We start from the raw sequence: 18,085 nt of genomic DNA, 5'->3' as shown, positions 1-18,085 counted from the left end.
AAACATTATTTGGATAATTGGTAAAAATAAAACAAAGTTAAATATCTTAACCCTACTGTTAGACCTACCTGAAAAACTAAAAAGCAATTTATTTAATTCGAAGGCATGTCGTTATTTATGTGCTATCATTCTTAATTTCTTTTTGTTCTTATTTTATTACTGACTGCTTGCTTGTAATTTTTTATTAAATTCAAAGTTTGAAATCAAGCTATCTCGTGCTACTGCACCAAAATTACCCCACTGTAAAATAAAAAAAAAACACTGAGTGAGCAAAAATTTGTGAGATAGCTAGTTATAATGGTAATTAAATAATGTTTACATGTGTATAAAAGCCTACATTAAAATCTGTCATATAAATTGGTCTTCATTAGAAATTAGGCTACTGATTGCCACCATTGATGGACACAATTTTTTAATAATATTAAAAATCTGTATGACATTATATTCTGCAGTTCTTCTCTGTTGTACCGAATATCTATACTTTTCAAATTATCATATCGAAGTTAGAAATTCAAATATTGTGACAAATTAATTTTGTAGGGTGCCACAAGTTTAAAAAAAGGTTGGGAAACACTGCTCTAACCTGTATACACTGTTACAAACCTTTATATACTGTACTAATTTATATTATACTATACACGTGTATAAAAACCAATGTGGTTGATTGGTTTTGTCTGCTTGGCTTATGACTTTCAGAATGTTTGTCAAATAAGCCTGTCTTGAGTTTTTTTCTTTTTTTCTTTTACTTTTTTCCCTACACTGTCTGTCCCTGTAGGAGGAGAGTATTCCTATTGTCTTGTCAGGGAGGGACATACTTGCCCGAGCTAAAAATGGCACAGGTAAAAGCGGAGCCTACCTCATCCCCCTCTTGGAAAGGATTGACATGAAGAAGGACTATGTTCAAGGTAGGAATATAATATGAAATGCAAATAAGTAAAAAAAATAAAAAGCTACATTTTTGGCAGCCATTACTTTAGCATCAGTCTTTAGCATCATATGATCATTCAGAAATCATTTGAATATGCTGATTTGGTGCTCAAGAACAAACAACAGCTGTGCTGCTTAATATTTTTGTGGAAACGTGATACTTTAGTTCAGGATTGTTTGAACACAGTTTAAAAAGAACAGCGTTTATTTGAAATCATACAATTTTGTAACTATGTAAAAGCCTGTAACTGTTACTTTTATTCACCAAGGACAGATTAAATTGAGTAAAGTACTAATTTCTTGGTAAAAAACCTAAATCTTGGTGACTCCATGTTTTTGAATGTTAGTTTTATACATTTGATTATTTTAAACTTTTTTTTTTTTCTCCCCAACTTTATTTTAGCCATAGTGTTGGTACCAACTCGTGAGTTGGCTCTGCAGATGAGCCAGATAAGTATCAACATGAGCAAGCACCTTGGTGGCGTCAAGGTCATGGCTACAACAGGTGGCACTAACCTGAGAGATGACATTATGCGTCTTGATGAGACTGGTAATTGATGAGAGTTCTCTACCCTCTTTGCGAGTTTCCCAAGCTTGAAAAAACTTGTAGTGATTTCAAAACTAAATGTGGGTAGTAAAATTGAAGTAAGAAACACCTTTACAGTAACATTTAAAATTACAGGCAATCATATTGTTGAAGCACTTGTGTAAATTCTTCAGTAAATTTTGCTTAAAGGTGATGTTCCACAAGTTTTTTTTGGTTGGGATGTCACACCTACTAACTGTTTTTCTGAAGTGCTGTCCTCTTGCCAGGCCACAGTCATTTAAGAAATTCTTAAATTGCACTTCCTTGTTCCTGAGAGAGAAGTGATGTTACTTAGAGTTTCATAATTATCCACACTTGATTATAATGGGTTAAAGATCTAACATGCAGGGCAAGTCATCTTGACGGTTTAATTAAATTTAAAAGAATTTAGAAGATAATGTACTTGAAGAATACAGCCCCCCCCCCTCCTCCTACTGTTAACTTTACTTTTTTTTTTTTTGTCTTTTCAGTACATGTTATAATAGCTACCCCAGGAAGGATCCTTGACTTGATGAAGAAAGGTGTGGCCAAGGTTGACAAAGCTCAGATGATTGTGATGGATGAGGTGAGAAAAATAATGCAAGAAAGATTTCCAACTAAGCATATTTTCTAAATCAGGGGTCTCCAACCTTTTTGTGAGTGAGGGCTCCCTGAAGGGATAAAATAGTCTCAAGGGCTACTTGTTTGATATACTCCTATCTATCTATCTATATATATATATACACACACACACAATTAATTTTTGATATCTTGCATTTTATGCAAAAATGCATTTTATTTTCCCTAAATTATGTGTTTTCCATTTGATTTCTTATGGATTCAGTGTTTTATGATTCAGTACAAATTTATCATAAAAAATAGTGTCTAGTGAAATGAATTAATAAAACTTTAACAATTTAATCAATCTTTTAAAATGTAATCAAATGAAAATCAATTTACAACAAAACATTGTTTTTTTTGTTTTTGATCAGACATGTTGCATAACAGAACTGTATAAATTAATAATAATAGAAAATGACTTGGTTGTATGATATTCCTTAAAAATAATAATAATATTATTACTTTGAGAATTGCATTGTAGTATACAGTAGTAATATATTCAGTCATATAATTTCATGTTAAACCGGACTTTTATTTTGACGGTATGTCTCGAAGGTCTTTCAGTTAGTTTTAGTTTCAGTGTGTATTTGACTATTTTTTCTCAAATGAAACTTCATAAAGCTGGTGAAGTGACTCTCAGAACAGCTCTGAAGATGAAGTGCATGTGTTCATGTCCTCATATATTGAGACGCAGATGCTGAAAACACCGCGAGTCACATGTGTTTGAATTTGTGTATCAGATTAAACTAAACTACTCCACGCATTCAGAGACACAGAACATGCAGACTTGTTAGCGACATGCACTGACTGGTTGCTGTAACATTTATTTCTGTTGTGTGATAGGATGTTAGATTAATCCATTTTGAGTAAAAGTGTCCACAGCTTATCATTATTAACATAAATTTGATCATAATCTCGATAAGATATAAATTATCACACAACGCTAATTTAGGCTATTTATAGAACGTGCTTGGCGGGCGACTAAGAGACTCCATGCGGGCTACCAGGTGCCCACGGGCACCACGTTGGTGACCACTGTTCTAAATGAATGCTAAAATTGAAGGTCATTGTGTCTTAATTCTTTTTCTTTTCTTTTTTTTTACAGGCTGATAAATTGCTTTCTCAAGACTTTGTGGTGCTCATTGAGGACATCATCAGCTTCCTGCCCAAAAACCGCCAGGTTTTGCTCTATTCTGCCACTTTCCCCACCAGTGTGCAGAAGTTTATGGTGAGAGCTTTACTTGTTGTAATAACTCCTTGGTTTATATAATCAGTCTAGTCTTTCTGAAGTTAAATGTCTTACAATATCCAGGATTATTTCTCATATTTAGATGTCTTGTTTAATCATGTTAATGACACTCTCCTGGTGTGTAGACCAAACACCTTCAGAAGCCATATGAAATCAATCTGATGGATGAGCTGACACTGAAAGGCATCACTCAGTACTATGCTTATGTGACAGAAAGACAGAAAGTGCACTGTCTCAACACATTGTTCTCCAGGGTAAGCGACCATTCCCTTTACAGATATGCCCTAAATTTGTCTGGTATTTTTGCAAGTTCTCCATTTCAAAGCTTTTGGCATACTACAATTGAGTAACTGTATTGTCTTTTTGTACTCTGTGTCCTCAACTCCTAGGAAAAAATAAGTCCTTTCATTACCTCTCCTTCTATTTGTTTATTTTATATATTTTTCTTTCCTAGCTCCAAATCAACCAGTCAATCATCTTCTGTAACTCCACCCAAAGGGTGGAACTCCTTGCCAAGAAGATCACACAACTTGGCTATTCCTGCTTTTATATCCACGCCAAGATGATGCAGGTCGGTTTCAGAATATATTAAACCTTTTGTTAAGAGGTTTTTTTTTTTTAAAGAAATTACTATTTAATTCAGAAAGGAGGCATTAAATTGATCAAATTACAGTAAAGATATTTATAATGTTACAAAGATTTCTGTCTATTGCTTTTTTTTGAAGACACTGTTTTCACACACAAACTTTTTTTTAACATTAATAATAAATGTTTCTTGAGCACCAAATCAGCATATTAGAACAATTTATGAAGGATCACATGCTTTGAATTCAGCTTTGCCATCAGAGAAATTAAGTTTTAAAATAAATGGAAAATAAAAAGTTATTTTTAAATTGTATTTCCCAATATTATTACTGTTTGCTTTTCTTTTCTTTTTTATTTATTTATATATATTTTTTTACTGTATTTGATAAATGCAGCCTTTGTGAGCATGCTGCGATTTGTTTTTCTAAAGTATTTTTATATTATCACAGGAATACAGAAATCGTGTGTTCCATGACTTCAGAAACGGACTGTGTAGGAACCTGGTCTGCACGGGTACGGATAGCCATATTCATAGAATTCTGTTTTCAGGGATTTCCCCAAATGCTTATGAAACCTTTTTGATGGGATGTTTCCTCTCTCAGATCTTTTCACAAGAGGAATTGACATCCAGGCTGTCAATGTAGTCATCAACTTTGACTTCCCCAAAAATGCAGAGACATATCTGCACCGCATTGGTCGATCAGGTAACCGTCAACTCAGGATTTGACTGGTTTTTATGTTTTTTGTTTTTTTTTGTTCATCTGTTGTTGTTGTCTACATGTAGTTTATTTTAGTGTTTTCTATATGTTCTCAGGTAGATACGGTCATCTGGGTCTGGCCATTAACCTGATCACCTCAGAAGATCGTTTTAACCTAAAGGGCATTGAGGACCAGCTGATGACTGACATAAAGCCCATACCCAGCAGCATTGACAAGAGCCTGTATGTGGCAGAGTTTCACTCCATGAACCCAGATGAAGAGGAGGCTGCTCACAAAGCAGGCGAGCTTAATTAACCCTTACTGGTAAGAAGGCCATGTCCTAAATGACCTGATCTGAAGAACTTGTTCTTTTATTTAGATGTGACAATATACTGATATCTCCCTTTCTTTTAGGAGAATAAAGGGACCAATGCTTGGCATTCTGCACAATTTCTACTGAAGACAGACGCAAAGATGACTCGTTTTCTTTTGTTTATTGTAGTTCATTTTCTCACCAAATGCTTCATGGGTCTGGAACTGCCATGGTAAAATGTGATCAGCTGCCACAGGTTTAGGGGTCAGTATAAAGTCATTAGGTTTTGTTGTTCTCGATGGACTCACTGAGGCAGCTTACCCCTTTTCCATTTGGAGCACAATAAGCCACTGTTCTTTGGACCCAGAGAACTGGCAAAGACCATTCACCGTCCATAACTGCTGTTCATGAGGATTTTCCCCCCTTTTATGTACCAGAACAATGAAATGGAAAATAATGGCAGAAGAGGGTGCCAAAAACAAATTCCCAAGCTTTACAAGCAGTAAATTTAGTGCTGTCTATCCAGCGCCTAATGTGGAAGGTTGTTGCGCATTATATAATGAATGAGTTTTACTCGGAGCTTTACAGTTGATCAGGGAAAACCATGGAGGAAGTTTAACACATTCCTAATGGTCTTCTGTTGGTTGTTCACAGCTTTGTATGTGTGTGTGTATCTTCTGGAGAGAGGATTGTACGTTCTTTCTAATACAAACAGACAACATTTCAGCATTTTCTTATACTAACTTTTGACTCGTCACCATGTCATCTTTCCCAAAATTTTATCGAAAACATTCAATCCCCTTTTTTATTTTATTTTTGAAGTCAGTCTCCGCATCATACTCACTTTGGCCATCTCGGTTTCTCTAAGTGCCTTACTCTATTATATACTTCCGCTGGGTAGGAGGAGCGCTATAGGTGCATGGTGCAAAAAAATAAAATAAAAACTTAGCTTTGGTCAGGATCGTCAGTGGAAGTTGTTGTTACCTGCAAGATTTAGACTTCTCTAGTACCTCAACCCCATAAATCACTTGTTCTCTATTTGACCCACCAGTTTGTTGGTAGTGAACAGTGCCTACCTCAACATTGGCTGGGTGAGCAATAGATTTGCTTGTGTCCAACAACCAGGTACCCCAGCTCAGATGTTTGGTGAGGCCGGACTTCAATTTCAGCAGTTCAGCCTGCATTTTTGAAAACTGGAGGACAGTTTAGGTTGTTCAATGTATACATTTTTCTTTTTCCCCCGTTGAAACACAGTCAGGTTTTATTTTATTAAAACAATGAAATGTGATTGATCAGATTAAGTTTTTCCCCTGGTGGTGTCTAATGCACAGAAACAGACAGAGTAATGTTTTTGCAACATATCAGCACAAATGCTGTGATGAAATGTTATAAAGTTGGTAGCTCTCAAATTGTAAACCTTTTTTTGTGTCCCCTGTTGTATGTGTTGAATTGTGCTCTCTTGGACATGTTGTATTAAGTAGAAGCTGTATGTTTTACTGCGAGGATTCATGGGAGAATGGCCAAAGCTTTTTTCTCCTAATGTTAATGCCAGCCTATCCTGTCCCTTCTCTTTTAAGCAAAATAAAGTCCAGCATATTCTCCAAATGTTTTTCTCTTTCAAATACCTTGACGTCATTTTTCCCCCGTTGAAACACAGTCAGGTTTTATTTTATTAAAACAATGAAATGTGATTGATCAGATTAAGTTTTTCCCCTGGTGGTGTCTAATGCACAGAAACAGACAGAGTAATGTTTTTGCAACATATCAGCACAAATGCTGTGATGAAATGGCAGCTGTTATAAAGTTGGTAGCTCTCAAATTGTAAACCTTTTTTTGTGTCCCCTGTTGTATGTGTTGAATTGTGCTCTCTTGGACATGTTGTATTAAGTAGAAGCTGTATGTTTTACTGCGAGGATTCATGGGAGAATGGCCAAAGCTTTTTTCTCCTAATGTTAATGCCAGCCTATCCTGTCCCTTCTCTTTTAAGCAAAATAAAGTCCAGCATATTCTCCAAATGTTTTTCTCTTTCAAATACCTTGACGTCAAGGAAACTAATATTATCACTCCAATGACTCCGAAGTTGGAATTGGTCCAAAATCAAGAATGTAAGTTAAATCTTCATAGTATAAGCAGGTGACTGATTTAACTTTTCACATACTTTTAGTGCCAACCTTGTATTTTTAACCTTTTTTAAGATTAAACCTCACCACCACCAAATAAATTTAGTTTAAATGGGTACATTTTAAACGGTTTCTTCTCAATCTACAATTTATAAATTCTATTTAAATAAGGTAAAATCTAGTTAAATTATGCAGTTTTTCACACTAACATTTACTTAACTGACATTAAATATTTAGAAACTCCACAAGATACCAAGGCTGAGCAAGACAGAGGGCGGGTTTCAGAGAAGTTACAACACTTACAACACATTACTGTGGGGCTCCTTGGCTGAAATGGAAGAAACTCGCCAGACATCAATCTCTTAAGCACTTCAGCCTCTTTAGGAGGCTAAAGTGTGTAAAAGAGCCACTTATGAGAAAGATTAATAATTCCTCCTGCTTGAGACCATGTAACCATTTGAAACTTCTCAGATGAGAATTTTGAGCTCTGAAAAAATAAATCTTGTTTGCAATAAAAACATATTATAGGCAAAGCTTTGGCTTTCCTGTAGAGTATGAATGTTTATGGTTGAAATATTTGAATATAACATTTTTATTCATTTATATATATATATATTAATAATCATTAAATATATGAATATTGTTTCTCACAATTCTGCATTAACTAGAATAAAATGTAAACACCAGCTAGTTCAACAAAACTACTGTTTTGTTACCATCCCTTCGTCCATTTTCTAATTGTATCAAGAACAAATGCAAATGTACATCTCATACCCTTTGAAGAGTACTTTTGGAGGAGTGGAGAATATACGTCACGAGCCGTCGTATTTTTTATTATTGGAACATAATGAAACAATACAGATTGTAAAGAAAATATTAATTAAAGAGATAACAATAAGAGAGAATAAGATCTGCCAGAGGAAAAAAGAACGAGCCGTCTTATTCCTTCCCCGATGACCTCACGAGGACGCCATACTCAGTATCCAATCATCAGGCAGTTGTGGTGTCTTTTATCCAATCATCTCTTAATACAGCCGGAATGGGCGGGCCAAGACGTCGGTTACGTAGGTTGTCCCTTGTATCCTAACCGGTCCCTCTCAGCCGTTAAACAGGACTGCATTGCTAAACGTGAGTATAGCACGAGGCCTACAAATAGTTACATAAATTGCATTCATACACTTGCTATTTATTAGTCCGCCATATACTGATAGAAATGACTGTCCAGCTAGTATATATAATACAGCCTTTTTCTCGCGTCTCACTCAGATATGTGCCACTCTTTCTTTTACATCAAAGCATGTTAGCTAGTTGGCTAGCATTAACCTTAGCTTACCTGCTATTTAGCCAATGAGGCGTGAATGAAGCTCCACATGCTAGTGCACTACTTTTCTTTAACGAGCCAAATTCTAGTTGTTGTTATGCGCGCAGAACTGGCTTTCATGACAAGAGAGTCGCAGCTTGACTATAAGTTAGTTGTCAACTATGTAAACCGGGAGAGATGAAGGTTTTCATTTGGTTCTGATATTTGGTAGTTATTGGAACTAGAAATATGTTGTTTTCTGCCAGTCTGTCTCTGACTATAGTAACGTGACCTTTTGCCCTATGGTTTTGTCAGCTAATGATAACATTTAATGCTATTTCAATCTTACTGTACTGTTGTATTTTTCTTAAGCATGGGCAGTGTGTTGGCTGCCGGCTCCCCAAACCCACCCGCAGCCTCAGGGGGTGGCAGTGCCCCAGGGGGTGCAGGTCTGGTAACGGTACCCCCAGGTTTCACCATGCCCCCAGTGTCTGCAGTCCCAGCCACCTCAAGCACACAGGGGCAGCCCGGGACAGATGCAGAGGCCTCTCTCACCAACCCCGGCACATTTGAAGAGTGTCATCGGAAATGCAAAGGTTTGTCTTGGGGTCATTTTCTGACATACCTTCTACAGTTTTATGATCTATTATGTTTACTTATGGTCTTTTTGTCTGCTTTTCAGAGGTCTTCCCTGTGCAGATTGAGGGGGTACGATTAGTTGTCAACAAGGGCTTGAGTAATCACTTCCAGGTCAGTTATCACACAATTCTATTTTTACCACTTAGAAATGAAAGATAGAATGACAAAAATATATCACATCTTCATTTGCTTCCTCAGGTTAGTCACACAGTTACTCTAAGCACCTTGGGGGACTCGGGTTACAGATTTGGAGCCACGTATGTGGGCAGGAAGCAAACAGGACCTGCAGAGGTGAGCCTTTTAGTTGCTTTTTAACTGACTAGTGATTTACTGTCAGCTTGTTATACAGATCAGCTTGTTATACAGGAAACGGAAGATATAAAAATACAAAACTTATGTCGGTGCCGATAGCCTTGTGGGCAGCGCGCCAACATCCAGCGCTGTTGCGCTACAGGCGTCCCAAGTTTGGAATCCCGACTCAAGGACCTTTCCCAATCCCGCCCCTCTCTCTCTGTCCCACTTCGCTTCCTGTCAGTTCTGATCTGTCCTATTATAATAAAAGTAAAAATGCCAAAATAAAAAAAATACAAACTTATTAAAAGTTTATAAATACTATATTAGTATCTCATTCTATAAAAAAACCTCATAAAATATAAAAATAAAAACTGTCAAATTATTAATAAAAAATATATTAGTATTTCAATAATACTAAAATAACCTTACAATATGCTCTTTGATGCAATTCAATGACAAGACATGCTTTAAAACTCAAATTACAGTAGTCGTATGATTATGGGAAAAAATAAAATGGCAATCTGAATGGCAGTTAGTAAAGACAATCCTATGACAATAATATATATATATATATATATATATACACAGTGGGTACGGAAAGTATTCAGACCCCCTTAAATTTTTCACTCTGGGTGTCTTTTGTTCAAGAACTATTGTTTTTAATGTATATTTTTCCCTTTTGAAAGCGGTTTTCGGTCAACTTGCTATGTCAATATTGAGTCAGAATGAAATGCTGAGTAGGATGTGATGTTAATGCCTCTTTTTTTTTTTTTTCTTTTTTTTTTGGTCTGTCCCCCTCAGTCTTTTCCGGTCATGGTAGGTGACATGGACAACACAGGCAGTCTAAACGCACAGGTCATCCATCAGCTTACCAACCGCATTCGCTCTAAATTGGTAATGCAGGTATGTACGACTTTGCAGTCATGTTCACAAACTATGAATGTGAATCAGCAGATCCTACACATGGTATAGTTTTTTTATGACACAGATGTATCGTACAATTAATGTAAGCTAGATCAGTTATGTGATAAACTGGTTTCTCTCGTATTGTGAGAAAAGTAATTTCAGAAAATATGGTGAGAAGAAATAAATCGTTTCACATGCTTTAAGAAGATAATCCCAATCACATGATCTAATGTCTTTAAAATTGCAGCTTTGTCCAGAGATCTGTTGTTGTGGAAAATGAGATGCAATGCTGCATAGAGTATTGTTATTAATTGCCTGAATAAATTATGTGTTACAGACGCAGCAACACAAGTTTGTAAACTGGCAGTGTGATGCAGAATACCGTGGCGATGACTTCACAGCTGCTGTTACCCTTGGCAACCCAGATGTTCTCGTTGGATCTGGTAACATACCTTGCAGTTGCTATAGTCCATGACTGTCAAGTTCTAAAAAAACAATACAAGATGTTATGTTTATGTTTGGAGTCGGTAAGATTTTTGTGTAATGTTCTCTCTTAAGACTGCATTTACTGATCAGAAATACAGTAAAAACAGTAATATATTGTGAATTTTTTTTTATTTTTTAAAACCGTCTTCTATTTGAATATATTTTAAAGTGTAATTTGTTCCTGTGATGGCGAAATTCCAGTCTTTAGTGTCACATGATCCTTCAGAAATCATTCTAATATGCTGAGTTGCTGCTTAAGAAACATTTCATATCATGCTGTTGTAGCGAATCAGCTCATGAATAATTATGAATAATTAATCATAACTAGTTATAATTAATTATAAATATTTAGATCTGCTGTAGATATTTACTTGACCTCTCAGGGTCAACTGTCTATCAATTCTAAGAACGTTAATTTCCTGGTTAAGGGAAATAACTTCCTTACTGTACAATTCTACACCGAGCTTGTAGCATAAATCTGCATGATTAAGTGACTCCAGTTATGAGCAAACAATGAACAACGTCAAGTGTGATACAAGTAAGACTTTATTAACTACATAAACACTTAAACTAGTCTAACATACACACACACACACACACACACACACACGCATACAGGTGGTATAGGAAAAGGAGTTAAAGTTTAGGCAGTAAAAAGGAGAGAAATAAGGATGAATGTGAGGCCTTTAAAGTCTGCGAAGATTCACGCCTCTCAAAAGGGCTTGTCCAGTGAGAAAGACAGAAATTTCAAGTGGGAGTTTGGAAATACTGGGGAGTTTTATGACTCTTTGTGTGGAAGCATGGTAATTTGCATATGGAACTTGAATCGAAATTACTAAAGATTCTCAGGACACTAATATATTGCCTATGTACCAACATATAATATACACTCTCGTTTAGATCATCAGAAGGCGAATTCATAGATACTAAACATGGTAGGATTACATATAGGTAAGATGACAGGAATGAGTGTTTCCATCATAAGCCTGCATAAAATCTCAAAGACAACATACACGATGACCTGAAGGATATGTGTGTTCATTCAAAGAAAGGTTTTCTCCAATTAATCCATAGGAAAACCTTTCTTTGAATGAACACACGATGACCTGAAGGATATGTGTGTTCATTCAAAGAAAGGTTTTCCTATGGATTAATTAGAGAAAAGTCCATTTCTACTGTGCATTGTCTCTTCCTATAAAAAGGTAGTGATTTTCCCTACTCGCATTCTTGTGGGTCATAAAACCAGTGATATCAGCATTAGTTGCCATGGGGACCAACGACACCAGGCACCCAGTTTATTGGGTGAGGGGACTGTGACGATTTGTTATTCTAATAACTGATTTGTTAAATCAAATGAAAAATTGTGTGTTTGATTGGTCCAGACGCTACACTGTGCTGCTTTATATTTTTGTGGAAATGTTTTTTTTTGTTGTTATATGAAATAATGCATCCTTACTGAACAAAAGTAATTTCCTTTATAAAAAATCTTACTGACACCAAACTTTTTAAGTTTTATGAGGAAACTATTTATCTGTAGGAGCTTACATTCACTTTCATGTTTGGTCTGTTAGGTATCCTTGTGGCGCACTACCTCCAGTCCTTGTCTCCTGCTTTGGTATTGGGTGGTGAACTGGTCTATCACAGGAGGCCAGGAGAAGAGGGCACCGTCACATCATTTGTGGGCAGATACACAGGTGGTCATTTGCAGATCATTCTTTGTCACATTTCAAGGATTGGCAGAAATTCATAATTCGATTGAATGTACTGATTGGACCTGTATGTTTTCATCCTCAGGTAGTAACTATGTCGCCACGTTGACTGTTGGAGGAGCTGGTGCACATGCGTCATATTACCACAAAGCTAATGACCAGGTATTTCATACAATAAATAGATGTATTAAATGACAGATTTGTTACTTGAGATAAGACCTGTTAAAGATCTGTTAAACTCACTCCTTTGAATTTGAACACCTCCTACAGCTCCAGATTGGGGTAGAGTTTGAGGCCAGCACACGGATGCAGGACACAAGCGTGTCGTTTGGTTATCAGTTGGATGTACCTAAAGCAAATCTGCTTTTTAAAGGTACTGAAACACTTGTCTTGAAACGCTTGCATTCAAAACAATTTGAGATTGATTTGAATTATTTCCACACTTTCATGTAGGGCTGCACAATTTGGGGATTCAATCCAATTGTGATTTTTTTCAGATTAAAAATCGTCATGTTTTAAAATGTGATTAATTTTTTTAAATTTATATATCAATATGGCTATAAAATAATAATCATAGTTAGTAGTAGTATTTTAAAGATTTATTTTTGGCGTTTTATGTCTTTTATTTAGATAGGACAGTAGGTCGACAGGAAGTGAAGTGGGTGAGAGAGAGAGAGGGGGATGGGATTGGGAAAGGTCCACGAGTCGGAACTCGAACTTGGGACGCCCGAAGCGCAAAGGCGCTACATGTCGGCGCGCTGCCCACGATGCCATTGGCGCCAACAGTAGTAGTATTTTAATTACTAAATAAAAACAAAACTATTGTAATATTTCACTACAACACAAGAAATAGTATTTAAGAATAATGTAATTTATTAGTATTATTATTATCAAGAGTATGATTATTACTAAATAAAACAAATATCACTAAATTCACTTCACTGTAAAATAAAATGAGTATTTAAGAAAAAGATATATAATATTTTATTATATAATAATGATTGTATTTTACATTTCAACTGTAAACTTACAGCACTTATATTTATGGGTGTATTAATCTTCTTAATTTCAAATGTTAAGCCATCAAACTTTTATATTGATAGAAAACCACAGAAAGCCCTTAAAGCTTTGTTTTGTGGGTCAGTGTTTAAGCTATTGATCCAGTTTGGGATCGTTAAGCGCATTACAAATTTAGGAAGATTGTTAGTGCATATCGTGTCCACAGATTCATATTAAAATGATCCAAACGCTGAGCAGATACAGAGATGGAGTTTGCATGGAACAAAATATACTGTGACCTGAGACGCTCAAACATCAGTAGATAATGAGATGCTCACACATAAGAACAGTGCCATGCTTCACTCTAAGCACGCAGCGCATTTATATTTATTTCATTAAATTGCAGTCTTTGCTATAAGCTGTATTGTGATTTTGGTTTTATTTCGATTAATTGTGCAACCTACTTTCAAGTTTGTTCCAGTTTGGTTCCATTGCTAAGCTTCCCTGTGCTCTTCTTGTTCTCCAGGTTCTTTAGATAGCAACTGGGTGGTGGGGGCGACGCTAGAAAAGAAGCTGTTACCCCTTCCTCTATCGTTAGCTTTAGGAGCCTTCCTTAACCACCGCAAGAACAAGTTTCAGTGTGGCTTTGGGATCACCATCGGATAGAACAGCCGTGGCGACTCAAGAATCTCAACAGATACAACCCTCCACCATGCTTGGACCGGTGCAAAGAGACATGGGGACATGGACCAACACTGAAACAGACTCCCAGTATTAGTGTGTTGAACCTTCACATGGACGGACCAGGACAAAGTGCTCACAGGACTGTCCAGCAGAGCTCTCATCAATCTAAATGTTCAGTTATCTGATCAACAGACAGTCACATAAGGTTTGATTTTAAATGCGCATCATGTGAAAGAAGTGTGTCTGATATGCATAATATTGCAGGTGTTTTGAAAGGACATGCGTATCCGTTTTCGCAATATGATTCATTCTGATACAGTCAGAAAATGTGGACATGCCTTTGCTCTTTTCTTTTTGAGACAAAATTGTTTTCTCTTTTCATAAGACGGTTTTCTTAAGAGCAGAAGACTTATGCCGTCTTCATTTTTTGATCAGTGAACAAAAAACGCTTGGGTCTATATAAATGTGGTAAGGCGGTTTGAGTGTGCTTTTTTTTTTTAGCCTACTTGTTCATGTGAAAATGACTTAATCTTCAATAATGAAATGCTGTTTGTCAAAATTATGAAAATTCAATGTATGGGAAGCTCTGGGTTTAAATAATGGGTTGTTTAAGTCAATGCCTGTGTCCCTTTGTCTCAAATAACTAGTCAATCAGAACTGTCTGAGACTTTTGATCATGAGGTCTTTTTCCTGTATTTGTCTGTCAGGGTCTTGGGGCCTAATTCGAATGCCGGTTTCATATTGACCGGGCGTAACCAATCAGACTGTCCTTTTTATGTGTCTCGACATGAAATGCCTCGCTGAATTTTCCACATGGAAGAATTTCCAAAGTTTGTATTGTTATAATTAGCTGTTGTACACAGTCAAAGGTTTGGGGCAGATATTGTAATAAACCTGTACAACTTAAACTGGTTTTAATGCCCATGTCTCATGCTGATTTCATGTCTTTGTGACATGGTGGAGTACTATAAAACAGGCTTTTGGCCTGATTCTAATGGATTATTTTACAGTGCAATTATGTTGAATAAACATTTGGTTGTGAATTGTTTTGAAAAGAACTAGGTTTTTTATTGTCATTGCTAGAGATGAAAAGTCTTACTCTGTTTGACTAAGGATAAAATGCCTAGTTGATCTGAGACAGTGAGGTAATAGAACGGTGCAAATTTTTATTTAAAAAAAATAAAGGTCAGAATTACCAAGCATAGTGCATTTATATTTGTATTGCAAACATGAACTATAAATGTGTTATAGATTAACATGAACCAAATTTTACTACAAAAGTCCAGTTCTACATTAAAAAAATTCAGGCAAAACCATTTTCCTATTACAGACAGAACAACTGTAACGTCTGCAGGACTGATTTAGTCAAATTAAGTTTTTCCGCTCTGTCTCTTATGGTTCTGGATCATTCTCTTCATAACCAGGTCCAACTCGAGATCTGACAGCTGAACATCTGTGTTTCCACAGCCAACCTTTGGACAGCTGTGAAGAATGACAGAAAAGTTGGCAACCGTGACTGTTACATTGTTCTATACACTACAGTTCAAAGGATACGTTAAATTGATCGAACCTGACAGTAAAGACTTTTACAATGTTACAAAAAAAATCTATTTTCTATTCATCAAAGAATCCTGGTGGTTTCCAGAAATATATTAAGCAGCAAAACTGTTTTTAACATTAAGTGTCAACATTGATATTAATTGTAACATTGGTATAAGTTTTAAGGGGTCATATGTTGCTAAAAAGAACATTAGTTTGTGTATTTGGTGTAATGAAATGAAAAGCGAGGAGTGCTCTGATTGGCCAGCTATCCAGCTATGACGTAGGTATGTGGGGGCGTGTTAGAACGAGGTGTTTTAGGTAGGTGTGGTTGACTCTTAACTTTTATAAAGAATATCTCTTTGGATTTGAGACTTTAGTGTTTGCAACTTTACAGATCTTCTTTATGCACCAAGAGCTTGTAACACTCCAAAAGAGAAAGGAAAAATTGAAATCGCATCATATGACCCCTTTAAGATTTAATAAATAACATTAAATAAGTTTAACATTAAAAATAATGAGATTTTTTTGAGCATATTAGAATGATTTCTGAATGATCGTGTGACACTGAAGACTGGGGTAATGCCTGCTAAAAATTCTGCTTTGCAATCACATATATTAATTAAAATAGAAAACAGTTATTTTAAATTGTAATAATATTTCACAATATTTGTTTTTACTGCAAATAAATGCAGCCCTGTTGGACTGGATATGGCAATTAATTTTGCATAACAGTATACTTATTTAGGGCAACATAAAGAAAGAACCCAGCAGTGACTACATACCGAAATTTCTTCTTATTTTTGTGCCTGGCCTTAATCATTTCAAGTACAGCCTCTTGGTCATAGTAATGATGGCATTTCTTGTTTTTCACTGGATTGACCATCTCAACCTGTCAGAAAAAGGTAAAGTAAAAGGTTTGAATGATATGTCATTTTTATATGTTTCTTCTTCTTGCAATACAAGTAACACACAAAAACATCACTACAAATGTGAACTTTTAACTCAAGGGCTATAGCATCTTGTGCACTTGATGCTGTGAAATGATGCTGACGTTTACCTGGGTGAGAGGGCAGATGAAGTTTGTCTGGCTCTGTGTTACAGCAATGTCCTCATCCAGCTCCTCTTCTTCATTCTCAGCAGCAGTTTGACCTGCTGCATATACATTATGCATAAAAATAATATATTTAGGAATTGCAGCACTTATAACGTGGAAAATACAGCGGTCTTGTGTTGCAAGAGGGGGTGAGTTCCTCACCTTGCATGGCATATTTCCTGACACTGTCTCTGAAGGCAACAACCTTGCTGTGCCTTTGTAGGTCTGCATCTGTAACTTCAGCCATAAGCTCAGTGAATCGCTCCTTTACAGAGTTTCTCAGGTGAACCATGGCCTCAGGAGGTTCATGTCTGACCTACAGAACATAGAGAGAAAGCCAGGGTGGCTCAGTGGGAGACTTGACAAAAACTGTGTGTCAAAATAAAGCACCAGTGACAGCCAGTTAAGGCAAACCTGAGCAGTCATCTCATCAACAGACTCCACAAAACAGTTGATTTCTCTGTCCAGTCTCGAGCACTCCAGAATCATCCCCTCCAGCTTCTTCAGAGCTGGACTGTTATCCATACCTGAAATCAAATATAAAGTACATTTTGAAAAGTATGTCCAAAAGAAAGCTGAATTTTCAGCAGCCATTACTCCAGTCTTTAATATCACATGATCTTTCAGAAATCACTCACCTTGTGCTTCAACTATTCCCAGCGCAACATCTGATACCATGTCCATACAACCTCCAATATCTGCTTGGCATGACTTCAGAGTTGACAAGGTGGACTGCACTGAACTTAGAGACATCTTTGGAAGCTATATGACTGTTTGAGGGGGGGAGACACAGATTCTAACCACAAACTCACGTGCACCTTAAACATTGGGTTGACAACATGCTATGAAAAGACAATTTAAAGGGACAGTCCACAAGATTAAAAAAAAAAATCTCTTTCCCCACCCTCGTGTTCTTTAACACTTGTAGGACTTTCTTTAATAGAACAAAAAAAGATATGATAAACAGAATAACCTCTGTCACCATTCACTTATAAAGTGTGAAAAAAAGATATGTAAGTGAATGGTGACTGAGGCCGACAGTCCCAGACATTCTGCCTGACATCGTTTTTGTTCAACTTAAAGAAAAAAGAAAGTCATACAGTTTTGGAAGTGAATGATGATCTGTAAATAATGTAATCACTTTCATTTTTCTCTTTAACAAAATATACTAACAATGTATTGGTCTAAGTGGTAAGCTATAGCATTTTCGTTTTCGATAATTCCCTTAAAGCATTCAAACTACTTATCTGCGATATTTTTTGCAAATATAATCACATAAAATGATACGAAACCTTAACTTCACCAAAAGTAGCGCCACAAAGTAGCCGCTTCCGGTTTCAAAACGCCTCGAACT

The 18,085-nt window shown here is 36.3% G+C and overlaps 3 protein-coding genes across 4 annotated transcripts in view; 2 read left to right on the top strand and 1 right to left on the bottom strand.

The window, feature by feature from the left end:
• Window positions 1–5,144, top strand: part of LOC107595651 (probable ATP-dependent RNA helicase ddx6) — a 7,576-nt gene extending 2,432 nt beyond the window's left edge. The window contains exons 4-13 of the mRNA XM_016286134.1: window positions 776–905; window positions 1,331–1,477; window positions 1,984–2,078; window positions 3,219–3,341; window positions 3,488–3,616; window positions 3,817–3,933; window positions 4,397–4,460; window positions 4,550–4,651; window positions 4,762–4,970; window positions 5,061–5,144. Coding sequence (XP_016141620.1) covers window positions 776–905; window positions 1,331–1,477; window positions 1,984–2,078; window positions 3,219–3,341; window positions 3,488–3,616; window positions 3,817–3,933; window positions 4,397–4,460; window positions 4,550–4,651; window positions 4,762–4,961 — 1,107 coding nt within the window. The 3' untranslated portion in view covers window positions 4,962–4,970; window positions 5,061–5,144. The remainder of the gene's footprint in view (window positions 1–775; window positions 906–1,330; window positions 1,478–1,983; window positions 2,079–3,218; window positions 3,342–3,487; window positions 3,617–3,816; window positions 3,934–4,396; window positions 4,461–4,549; window positions 4,652–4,761; window positions 4,971–5,060) is intronic.
• Window positions 5,145–8,099: 2,955 nt separating this feature from the next.
• On the top strand, window positions 8,100–15,123 carry LOC107595663 (mitochondrial import receptor subunit TOM40 homolog). Its single transcript, XM_016286144.1, has 10 exons — window positions 8,100–8,207; window positions 8,752–8,975; window positions 9,062–9,129; window positions 9,217–9,309; window positions 10,114–10,215; window positions 10,556–10,661; window positions 12,276–12,398; window positions 12,499–12,575; window positions 12,684–12,786; window positions 13,939–15,123. Exons 2-10 carry the CDS (start codon window positions 8,753–8,755, stop codon window positions 14,076–14,078), a joined length of 1,035 nt encoding a protein of 344 aa, XP_016141630.1. The 5' UTR covers window positions 8,100–8,207; window position 8,752; the 3' UTR covers window positions 14,079–15,123.
• Window positions 15,019–18,077, bottom strand: LOC107595692 (E3 SUMO-protein ligase NSE2-like). 2 transcript variants are annotated; one of them, XM_016286188.1, is made up of 7 exons: window positions 18,024–18,077; window positions 17,370–17,501; window positions 17,146–17,258; window positions 16,894–17,047; window positions 16,696–16,790; window positions 16,421–16,527; window positions 15,019–15,578 (listed from the first exon to the last, which is right to left on the bottom strand). In XM_016286188.1, exons 2-7 carry the CDS (start codon window positions 17,482–17,484, stop codon window positions 15,467–15,469), a joined length of 696 nt encoding a protein of 231 aa, XP_016141674.1. In that variant the 5' UTR covers window positions 17,485–17,501; window positions 18,024–18,077; the 3' UTR covers window positions 15,019–15,466. The 2 variants fall into 2 exon arrangements, with proteins under 2 accessions (XP_016141674.1, XP_016141681.1); XM_016286195.1 differs by having other exon boundaries at window positions 17,370–17,504; window positions 18,024–18,066.
• Between the last annotated feature and the right edge of the window lie 8 nt (window positions 18,078–18,085).

The sequence above is a fragment of the Sinocyclocheilus grahami genome, unplaced genomic scaffold (assembly GCF_001515645.1).
Source record: "Sinocyclocheilus grahami isolate Dianchi unplaced genomic scaffold, SAMN03320097.WGS_v1.1 scaffold11.1, whole genome shotgun sequence".
Lineage (NCBI taxonomy): Eukaryota > Metazoa > Chordata > Actinopteri > Cypriniformes > Cyprinidae > Sinocyclocheilus > Sinocyclocheilus grahami.
Note: the sequence above shows the minus strand (reverse complement) of the source record. Positions and strands in the feature narration are given on the sequence as shown.

Excerpts from the sequence above, each read along its gene's own strand:
- LOC107595663 (XM_016286144.1), top strand. The coding sequence starts at position 8,753 with ATGGGCAGTGTGTTGGCTGCCGGCTCCCCAAACCCACCCGCAGCCTCA. Across the intron at positions 12,576-12,683 it reads ACCACAAAGCTAATGACCAG|CTCCAGATTGGGGTAGAGTT; the intron begins GTATTTCATACA and ends CACCTCCTACAG. Across the intron at positions 12,787-13,938 it reads AGCAAATCTGCTTTTTAAAG|GTTCTTTAGATAGCAACTGG; the intron begins GTACTGAAACAC and ends CTTGTTCTCCAG.
- LOC107595692 (XM_016286188.1), bottom strand. The coding sequence starts at position 17,484 with ATGTCTCTAAGTTCAGTGCAGTCCACCTTGTCAACTCTGAAGTCATGC. Across the intron at positions 17,259-17,369 it reads GGGAATAGTTGAAGCACAAG|GTATGGATAACAGTCCAGCT; the intron begins GTGAGTGATTTC and ends ATTTGATTTCAG. Across the intron at positions 15,579-16,420 it reads AAAAATAAGAAGAAATTTCG|CTGTCCAAAGGTTGGCTGTG; the intron begins GTATGTAGTCAC and ends CATTCTTCACAG.